This window comes from Siphateles boraxobius, unplaced genomic scaffold, assembly GCF_051911475.1.
Source record: "Siphateles boraxobius isolate OS27281-9 unplaced genomic scaffold, OSU_SipBor_1 66, whole genome shotgun sequence".
NCBI lineage: Eukaryota > Metazoa > Chordata > Actinopteri > Cypriniformes > Leuciscidae > Siphateles > Siphateles boraxobius.
In genome coordinates, this window is record NW_027509193.1 from 24993952 (window position 1) to 25005734 (window position 11783).

At 36.5% G+C, this 11783-nt stretch overlaps 1 protein-coding gene across 1 annotated transcript in view; it reads right to left on the minus strand.

The window, feature by feature from the left end:
* The window catches only part of plcd3a (phospholipase C, delta 3a), a 37491-nt gene extending 25737 nt beyond the window's left edge, over positions 1-11754 (minus strand). Inside the window, exon 1 of the mRNA XM_077213240.1 lies at positions 11206-11754. Within this exon, the coding sequence (XP_077069355.1) occupies positions 11206-11293 (88 nt within the window). The 5' untranslated portion in view covers positions 11294-11754. The remainder of the gene's footprint in view (positions 1-11205) is intronic.
* Between the last annotated feature and the right edge of the window lie 29 nt (positions 11755-11783).

An 11783-nucleotide genomic window follows, 5' to 3' on the forward strand; every position in this document is an offset into this window, starting at 1 on the left:
TTAGTGCATTTAGTGCCTTTAACTGGATTGAGCAGTGAATTATGTTTTCAGACTGAAATACTGTATGCAAATGTTGTGCAAGCAACTGTTTAGTGAATTCTACCCTGAATCTCTGCCAGAGCTTTAATTGGGCTCAAAAAGACCTGAAAAAAAGATAGAGGTCACAATCACAGTGAAATGGCTGCTGCGCATTCTTTCACAGCATGGAGATTTGCTATAGTCAACACTACTTCAAACCCTCTTATCTTCTTCAGCTCTCTGAAATGTGATAAAATATTGCTTTCTTTCATTTTGAATATCTTTTCAGTCAATTAAATCAAAGAGAAAAACTGGAGTGACAGTAATGGACATAGACATAAATAATAGAAAAAGTTGGTGATCAACAGAAGAGAAATGATTGAGAGAGGATAGAGGCAGTGCAAACTCCCTCAACTGCTTCTGCTAAACAGCCAAGAGTGTTTGCAGCAAAGAGACCCTCACCATGGCAACCAGAACATAAAGAGAAAGGGGGGTTGGGTTATTTTGCTCCTGGGAACACGGCAATGAAATGCCATCACAAATTAACCTAAATCATGGAAATGAACGCTTTTGTGAAATATATGATTTGAGGTCAAAGTGAACAAAACTACACATAGAAATGAATGGAACTTTTTTGAAAAACCCACTCATTTCAATGTATAATAGAATGTGTGTAATATAATTCTACAATTAACAGAAATTAAGTTTAGACAACTATGCACATGAGAAGACTCCAGTCATATCAGCAGTGTTGTTATTGTTAACTAAAACTATTGTTCATTAAAAGAAAGCTGTGATAAAGAGTTTAGATGAATTTAAAGGAAAAACTTAAACTGCGATTTTCTGCTTTTTCTATGTGTGAACAGCTTGTATTGAAACTTAAAAAATTTGACTTTCACCGACTTCTCAGGTTGTCTATGATAGCCTGATGATTTTAATCTGAAATCATCCCAAATTTTGCAGAGCTCGCAAGAACCGTAGCAGACTTCTACCCGACAGTCATAGAGGCATTACGTCACTAAAGTGTGGACTTGGAGGAACATTGCGAGGGCTTAGGGTTCCATTTGGGACAGAGACGAAGGATGTGACATTTACGCGCCATAGTGTGGGTTTAGTGTGCATTAAGAGCACTGGGATTTAACGTTTTAAAAGTCACCCTCTGGTGAAAATCAAGATTTTAATGTCGTTTATATGTCTGTGTGGTGTTTTTAATATGCTTTAAGATAAACCATGTGCAAAATATTCAGTCAGCACCATTGCTGAGTATTTTCTCTTTGAATCTGTAGTGAACCAAGGACAGTCTCAAAATTGCGGTTGGAAATTGCTGGTGTTTCTGATGTCACAAACTACCTTGTAACCAATCACGTCAACGTGTGATCTTCAACGAGTGGATCTCTGAGCTGGTGTGAGTGAGTGGAGGCAGGGCTAATTTGCATATTCATGGAACCACATATACAGGGTGTAGAGTACAATCAAGCTATTTTAAAACATGAAATTTTTTTTTCAAGGAAAAAACATTTAAATATAAAATTTTGGTGATCAAAGATGAGTTTTGGGGGATACTGACTACAGGGGGACTTTAAGATCTGGGATAGTCTTGCACACTTACAGTACTTCCTGTTGCACGCACACGCTCTCATGTCTCAATTTTGACCATGAAATTAATGCTTATACAATGTTCATGATAATGCCAAGAGTGGTATTCTGTATTGTAATGTCAATGCGTCATGCAAAGAAAAGGGATTAATTCATGCTATAGTCTCACATAGCCAGATCTATACAATCTATAGTCTTAAATATTCCTTATATCAAACCATCATGACAGTATAATGTTACTTCATCTGTCGACATGATGCCAATAAATTGCAGAGCTTGTGCAAATGCACATTGCAATGGTTTGATGCTTTCTTAACTGCTGCTTTCTCACTGAAGATTTTTAATTACTTTTTTCTATTTTAATTCGATTTCTAATAGCAAGGGTTTCTGAATTCTACATCTAGCCCCTTTAAGTTAAAGTACTAAAATTGTACTAGAACTAAAATAAAAAAATAAACTGCAGCTGAATAGAAATATAAAAAACTAAAACATAAAATTATTAAAACTTTAAATTAAATAAAAACTTTCAAAATACTTTTCAATTTTTTTTTCCAAAATATTAATAAATAACACTATAATAGTAAACAAGTAATACTAAAATAACAGTGCATATCAGAAGCCTAATAAAAGCTAATTTATTTAGCACTGAGCATGATGCCTCGATGAAACCAAGCAGCAAAAATAGTTAATTTGGACATCTTCATGGCTGTGCTGTCACAAGCATGGATCTCATATTAGAACCAAGTGCCTGAACGTTTCTGACTAAAGAATTTGGAGAATTTTTTTGTGTGAATATGCCACAATGTTTAGACTTGGCAAAGGCTTTAATGTCAAAAACCTGTAAGTTCAGCACAGACTGCATCGGACTGCAACCCACAACACATAGATGATGTCACTTGTTTCATATGCAAACAGGTTAGCCAGTCATAATAGAGGTCACGTACTTAGAAATCATAATGATACAGTACTGAAAATAGGAGACTTAATTCTAAGGGTAAGTGAGAATGAGGAAGAGGAAGCTGGTCATGCAAAATGAAAACTACCACTTCAGTTGATTTTTGGATGAAAAACCTTGATTAACTTTAAAGTTCACCACTGTTAAAACTTTGGCGTTAGCAAGATTTTTCTTTTTTTTTTTAGAAACTAATACTTTCATTCAGCAAGGATGCACTGAATTGATCAAAAGTGATTGTAAAGATGTACATAATGTTACAAAATATTAATATTTTAAATAAATGCTGTTATTCTAAACTTTCTTTTTATCAAAGAATGCTGGAAAAATCATATCATGGTTTTCCACAAAAATATGAAGCAGCACAACTGTGTTCAACATTGATAATAATATGAAACATTTCTTGAGCAACAAATCATGATATTAGAATGATTTCTGAAGGATCATGTGACACTGAAGACTGGAGTAATGATGCTGAAAATTCAGCTTTGACATCACATGAATAAATTACATGTAAAATATTTTAAAGTAGAAAACAGATATTTTAAATTCTAATAATATTTCACAATTTTACTGTTTTTTATTGTATTTATTATCAAATAAATGTATCCTTTACATTAAAAACATCAATAAATTCTACAACCCAAAACTTTTGACTGGTAGTTCTTGTGTTCCTCTATTCTAAGTCACTTTGGATAAAAGTGTCTACTAAATGTAGTATAGACTTCAGTGGAAAAAAAAGATGATTATAAAAAGTGAAGAGGTGTCTCATATTTTATTGCACACATGCAACATATACCCCCAGTTTCACAGACAAGGCTTAAGCTAGTCTTAGACTAAAATGCATGTTTGAGCTGTTTCAACTGAAAGAAACTTGCACTGATATATCTTAAAATATGTCACTGCTATTGTTTTGTCTCAAGATACACACCAGTAATGTTTTACTTTTTATAAGGCACATTTATAAAACTACTTAAATGTCCTATTTGAACTATGGCCAAATCCTGGTTTAATCTGAGCCCTGTCTGTGAAACCAGGCCTTAGACTATTACGGTTCCCTACAGTTCACCTAAGGTGCATCTTGTCCATAGTAAGCGTATCTATATTTAGAATAAATGTGGGGCAATTGCATGTATGACTTATTCTCTCTGGTTACTTGCAGAAGCACAAGTACAGAAAACCAACTAGAGAAACTTGGGAGCAACTTAATATGTATATAAACACATGGCACAAATCTCATTTCTAAAACAACCTCTTGATTATTCCCACTGGAGTGCTGTATTTTGAAGTGCTGGCATTGTAACATTGAATCACGCCACTGAAGAGCACCAACTTGCACAGCCTCTTCATACAAGCCACTCAACATTATTTTACAAGTGCAATAAATCGAAACACTAATAATATTTCTAGAATATCTATTGACACAGTAGCCATGGCAGAGATAAATCATCACAATGGCAGCCATGGGACAGGTCTTACTAAAACATTCAATAAAAATAACTAATTCTCCATAAGTTGCTATGGAAAGTAATACTTATGAGCATAACATTAAGCACAGATAATTAAACTGAGGCAGGGTTATCGCCCACTCGCAATAGTTCAAGCTAAGCTCTTTCTCAAGTACCTGCAGTCACAATGCTGTAGTTACGGACAGAAACCAGTGAATGTAGACAAGTGTTCAGCAAGTCTTGTACTTGATATAGCGACAATATTCAGCACATTCATAAGTTAATAAAGAAACCCAGCTAAAACAGCCAGAGGTGTGATACACAACTGATGAGAGGCCTGCCGAGTTCAATAAAAGCGCTGCAATAAAAGACAAGCACTGTAAAACAATGATATAAACACGCCCTACTTAATTTCCTTCGAATTCAGCCTAATACTACGCTAGAATACAGGAATTCCAGGATTACATGATATATCAGTCATATAATGACATCCATTTTTAGATATTTTTAAATATAGTCATGTGAAAAAGAACTGACAGCCTTTGGAATTTTGTGGTTTTATATATCGGGACATAAATCATCTGATCCTTGACAAAAAAATGATCTGGTCCTTGGCAGGTCTTAAAATTAGGTAAATACAACCTCAGATGAACAACAACATATGACATATTACCCCGTGTCATTATTTATTCAACAAAAACTAAGCCAAAATGGAAAAGTCATGGGTGACAAACTAAGTACACCTTTACTGTTTCCATAGGAGATAAGAGGGTAAGCAGCCATCAGGCACTACTAATCAAATGCCTTTGATTAATTGATCATCAGCAAGTGTGACCAATTTTACAAAAGCAGTAGTTTGGGCAGTTTGCTGCTCTGGAGCCTTCAGGTGCGTGTTAACACAATGCCAAGGAGGAAAGACATCAGAAATCTTAGAGATCTTAGATGTTAGAGAAACGATTGTTGCTGCCCATCAATCTGGGAAGGGTTATGTGGATATTTCCAATTCACTCCAAGGTCAGATCATGCAGTGCTCAGAGAAACTGCATAAAACCCAAGAACTATATCTCCGCCTCGACAGGCCTCAGTTAGCATGTTAAATGTTAAAGTTCATGGCAATAGAATTACAAAAGATAGGACAAGTATGGCATGTTTGGAAGGGTCTCCAGGAGAAAGCTGCTTCTCTCTGAAAAGAACATGGCAGCACAGCTTATTGCATCTGAACAAACTTGAAGACATCTGGAAGAATGTCCTATGATAGAAGAGACCAAAGTGGAGATGTTTGGCCGTAATGCACAGCGCCACGTTTGGCGAAAACCAAACATCTCACAGCATATCAATAAAAACACCTCATACCAACTGTCCATCACACTGATGGAGGGTTGATGATTTGGGCTTGTTTTGAAGCCACAGGACCTGAGCATCTTGCAGTCATTGAGTCGACCATGAACTCCTCTGTACACCTATGTATTCGACAGTCAAATGTGAGGCCATCTGTCCAATAACTAAAGCTTGGCCACAATTAGGTCAAGCAACAAAGCACACCAGCAAACAACAGAATGACTGAAAAAGAAAAGAAAGGTGTTTCACTGGCCTAGTCGAAGTCCAGACCTCAGCCTGACTGAAATGCTGTGACGGGAGCTTAAGAGACTGTGCATAAACAATTGCCCACAAACCTCAATGAACTGAAGCAACGTTGTAAAGAAGAGCGGGCCAAAATTCCTCCACAACGATGTGAGAGTCTGATACTGTCATACAGAAAACGATTCCTTCAACTAATAGCTGATAAAAGGGGCTCTACAAGCAATTGAATCATAGGGTGTACTTCACCCGTGGCTTTTCCATTTTGGCTTTATTTTTGTTAAATAAATAATGACACAGTGTAATATGTCATTTGTTGTTGTTCATCTGAGGTTGTATTTATCTAATTTTAAGATCTACTAACGAACATATGATTTTTATTATGTTCTGATACGTAAACCATAAAATTCTAAAACGTGTACTGTCTTTTTCACATGACTGTATTTTTATCTCTCCACCCTTTTATCGTGGTTCATTTCAAAAACGTGAAGGATAAACTAGCACATATTTTGGTTTGGTATCAGAACTGGGCTGATACTAACAAGACCTGTGTTAGTCACAGATATTAGCTTGCTGCATAATATGAAATTGCAAAATAAATGTTGATTTAAAAAGGAAAACATGTTGAATTGTTTTTTACGTGCAGCATGGGTGTTGGTGATCCCAGATGGAGAGATGCTTATGAAAGGCAGAGATGAGAAGTAAGCATGAGTGGGAAAATAATAAGTGTGTGAGAAGAGTCAGTGGTTACGAGTGAAGCAATGTGATTATGGCAATTGCGAAAGAAAATATGTCAGGCCATACCAGTTACTGTAGCCTACATTAAAATAAATATATAATAATGTATTACATACGTTGTATCAGCATCAAGTCTTAGGGAAATGTTCACACAGGATGTGCTCTTGCATTCAAAAACAAAAGGTTGTTAAAAAGGAACACAAAGTTTCAAATAATTAATTTTAACTTGACAAGCTGTCTTAAAAAAAACCCCAAAGAGCTCAATCTGATGCATGTGTAGACCAAGTATTACAGTAAGCAAAAGAACAGATGCATTAGCAAAAAAAAAAAAAAACATTAGCAAAAATTTGGAATTTTGAAAACTTTGCACATATCGTCCTCAAGTGCACTGAACCTTGGTGACACTTCGAGCAAAGTTTATGTTGTGTCGAGCCGCCTTAATGTTTTAAAAATAGCAATTTTTGATGCAATCATAGTCGTGCCCCTAACACTCCCATTCAAAAGGCAATTTGACCGAAAAAGAAAATACGATCAAACTTAAAAGTGGCGTTTCCATTCAAATTATGCTTTTAAATGAAAGTCTGCCCGGGTAGATTAACAAAAAGAAACTAGGTTGCATTTTGGCGAGAGTTATCCTTTCATTTTTCAGAACTCTCCTTTCTATTTTTCAAGCGAATCTTAGAGATTGCAAATTTTTATGTCCTCGTAGCAGCAGGACTTTTATTTTGCCGATCATGTGTCCCCATTGAAGCTGACCTTTATTTTTACGGGCGGCCCTGAGCACACAGCGCTCCTATTCTTCGTCTTCATTAGTTTATGGTCTCTGTTTAACAGTTTTGTCTAATACGTTACTGGATAGAACCTGCTGTTGGATAGGCCAAAGAAATTAAACCGTATACGAAAAAGTATTATAGTGTTTCCAAACACTATTAATACTTTCTCATTTACCATGAGCATTCAGCAAATATACGCATTTATATCATTTAAAACAAATCTTTGAATATTTAAAAAACCTTGCAGACTGTCAGATATTCTGAAGTGTGCATACACGGTCAGTCCGTGTGAATTAGTTCAGCTTCACTGGGGACACATGGGGATCGACAAACTTTAAACCTTTGATTTCAAACTATGTTGGTGCTATATTCAGTTGCCCTCTGTCATATTCATGTCATTTACACTGTGTGCTAAATGTAAAATGAGTGTCACCTTATCTTTATTTGGAAAAAAAATATATGATTCCTAGTGCGCACAAACTTAAAGTCCCCATGAATTCAAAATTGACCATACTTACTTTGTTTGCCTAAATTGATCGTTTTGTGGTGAACAATTCATCCATGCAAGTCAATCCACACAAAAAAATTTTTTGGCTTCGTAATCTTTAATCAAAATCTGAAATTTCCCCTCCCCTCTGCATTGGAGGACCTTCCCTGATGACGTAGGTTTGACGGTTTGGGTGTCTGCTTAACATCCGTAACGACGCCCCTCCAACTGACAGTACACAGGCTGCCTGTGTGTTTGAATGAAACACCTACTTTTCTAGATCCAATCAGGTGCTAGTTGGAAAAAAAGCCACGCACACTATTTTGCCTCATTTAGTATTCCGTTTCTCTCGGAAATACGTCACAACACTGGAGAAAAGTCGTTTGCAACTTCCGGTTCACGGGGACTTTAAAGATGGGGTAGGTAATTTTTTTCTAAAACGCGTTTTGGCAAATTTGTTTAAATAGAGTACAAAGACGTGAAACACATCGAGTGGTCTGGGGTGTTCACTGATATGCTCACGCAAAAATTGCTGCAAAAGATGCTTTCCAACACGTGTTTTACCATTCGTTGTAAAACTGTGGACCTATTATTCCAACGCCTCACAACCGGACATTCTTCCTAAAACTACAATAAAACCTGTTGGAAAGCATCTTTTGCAGCGATTTTTGTGTGAGCATATCAGTGAACACCCTAGACCACTCGGTGAGTTTCACGTCTTTGTAAACTAAAGTTTAATGCGTTTATATGAATGATTGTTCCAGTGGCCCTATGAAACCATTGTATAGGTGGGGGGGGGGGGGGGGAAGGCACAAAAAACTAACATTCCCGGGACAGCAGCATGTGTCCAAACTTTAATCTTAATCGTTCGATTTCACCAGAAACGATCTTAAAACAGGGCTTTACTTGTAAAACGCCGAACTTACCCTTTAAAGGTGGGGTATGTGATTTTCTTTTTTGACTATTTTTTCAAAATTACTTGAAATCCTATTCCTGACCCACTTCCTGGCTGTAAATTAGAAGCATTAGAACACAAAAGTGTGTTCCTATCCTGGTAGCTATATATAGGATGTCCTACCTATTATATACCTATTACCTATATACATTTGCATACCTCTACGCAACTTGTTTGCAAAGACAAACACGTGATCAGCGTGTTCATGGTGCAGAGAAAGTGAGAATAGATGCCAAACATTAGCAGTTCCTCCTGAACCAACATGTGAAAAAGGTTTTATTTGTAAAAAAAAATTAACTGAACAAATGAACTGTAATAGGGAGTCCACTGAAGGCAAGTTGCAGAACCCAAGTGCTGTTTTATTAATATCCGAAAACAAGATCAATTGTACAATTGTAATGTCTCACCAGTGAATGAGACAAATGGTAATCTAAAAGCGTTGCACTCTCCACCACCAATGTCTCTCCTCCTGGCTCTTTGCAGTGGAAGCATGTCTTTTGGAGACGCTCTGAAGGGAGGGTGGGATTGTATGCTTCCAAAGTTAGCTTGCTATTGCTAGTTTGCAATTTAATGTTTTAATGCTTGCTTACTGTAGTGCATCATATCTTATATTCCCCATAATTTAAATTTTCAAATATTTCTTACAGAGACCAGAGGAATCCAAAGGAGACGGAGGCAAACATTGGAGCGGCTGTCGCCTTATGTTTAAAATATTCCCGAGACAGGGTGGGCGGAGGTGGCAGGAAAAACATTTGTACGATTTTAGAATAAGGATAATGTTAAGTATAAATGGTTATAGTTGAAAACTATATTTAAAATAATGTAATAAAATAAAAGGTTATTTTATAATCCATTTAATTTCTTTGTCATTTATCTAATAAACAACATTTGTGGATTCCAGTTTCACTAAGATTTTTAAGTTACTTTTCTACTTTTGGGTTGTCTCTCATTGGATCTTGACCTCTGTTCGACCTTGTTGTTACATGAAGTTTCTTTGTATGTTGATTTTTATTCTACCACGAAAACATGGCTCTGTTAAAAGTTCAATGTCATGCCAACAAAATAACCATATATTTCTTTGGTTGGTATTAAGTTGGAATTTGACAGCTAATGTTGTGTTTTGACAGATATTTGATTTTGATTTCTGACCAAAATTCAAAGTTGGAGCTGATTTAAAGACATCAACTCTATTGATTTACAACCACAATTCAATGTCTGTCCAATGTTGGAGGTTGGCCCAATATGTGAGTTTGATGTCAAGCTTAACATTGGGGTCTGACGTCAAACCGATTTCCATTTTCAACCAAAATGCAATGTCCAACGTTGGAGGTTTACCCAACATCGGGTTGACGTCACAACCCAACGTCAGACTGACGATTACCGTCAATGTTGGACAGATGTTGCATTTTCGTAGAAAATGATAATCGGGTTGACGTCATAACCCAGCATCAGACTGACTTCTACATCCGACGCTGGAAAGAAGTTGCATTTTGGTTGAAAATGAAAATCGAGTTGAGCATAACCCAACGTCAGTCTGACGTCTACATCAAACGTTGGATTGACATTGCATTTTGGTTGAAACTGAAAATCGGGTTGACATCATAACCCAACGTCAGATTGACTTCTAAATCCAACGTTGGACAGACGTTGCATTGCGGTTGAAATTAAAATTGGGTTGACGTCATAACCCAACGCCTCCTCCAACGTTGAATAGATGTTGCATTTTGGTTGAAAATGAAAATCGTGTTGACGTCATAACCAAACGCCAGAATGACGTCAACATCTAACGTTGGACAGACGTTGCATTTTGGTTGAAAATGAAAATAGGGTTGTCGTCATAACCAAACGTCAACCAGATTTTCATTTTCAATCAAAATGCAACGTCTGTCCAACGTTGGGGTCCAACGTCAATCTAACATCATACTGACGGCCGGTTTGCACATATCGTCCTCAAGTGCACCCAACTTTGATCCTTCAATATTATATTAATGAATTATTGATTAAGGTAAAACAGGTCTAAAGACCCTATAATTAAAATTTGTATTATAGTGCATTACTATAGACAAAAAAATGCTCTAAAATGATTCTCACTGCAGTTGGAATAACAACTACTTCCAATAAAAAAATAATAATAATCATTTTGCACCACTCAATACTGTGGTCTGAAACAAACAGACAATCAGAGTGATGCTCAGCCAATCAAAATAGAGGACCAGAACTAAAAACTGTTGTTTAATTATATAAATATATCAAATCAAAAATCCAGGTACCAATGCAAAAATTATGTGTATTCTATTTATCGCGTATTCTTTCCCCAAAAACTGGTTAAAAAGTCCCAAAGACAATAAAGGGTTAATAAAACAACAAATCTCGTGAGTTCACATTCACGTTCATATATCATATCACGCAAAATGAACAGATGAGTTAAAGATGAGTTAAGGTCCTTATTGATTTAGTGAGGAATGGGTGAATTTGCTCATATGACTTATTTAACAAAGCGATCTTATAGATTTTAGAAGAAGTTAGTTGCTGAGATTGCGCTTACTGTCTGTAAAGTGACTGAAAACTTTCTTTAGGTTAAACATAGCATGCATACTTAAAGTAACATTCAGACTCAGGAGTATATTAGGCATTTTTGTCTTAATGTATGATCATCTCACCAAGCTTCCGAAGTGGATCGTGGGTTTTCGACTCGAACCCTTTAGTTTCAGACTGAACGGTCTCTGGTTTCTTCTTTCTCCCCAACATGTTGAATATATTCCGTCGGTTCCAGTCAGGACTACTTATAACCGCCCTGAACCGAGAGGTAAATGTGAATAATCAATAGACCAAAAACAAAAGTCCAAGTCCAGAAGTGCGAGTTTAAATCTTTCGGTCAATGCATCAGCGCTGCTGTCGCCGCGATGCCTGTCGTAACACTTGACGCTTCTAAAAACGCAGCGCGTAACTCGAGTCCGGCGAGGAGCGATAAATATTTCTCTGAGCACGAGTCACTCACTCACACACTGTATGACACATTTACTGTCACAGCCTCTGCTTTAAGATAAAATGTCTGGATAGAGAAATAGATTGCGTAATTGATTTGTTAGGCTACTTGTTTTTAGCCTGGAAAATTTTGTCTTTGGAGACACTGTTGCTAACAAAAATATAAAATGAGGTTGAATGAACTTCACAAAGACCCTTCCTTATTCTCCACCTCTTGTGTTTGTTCAGAGTTGAATTTTTTTGTTCTTTATTC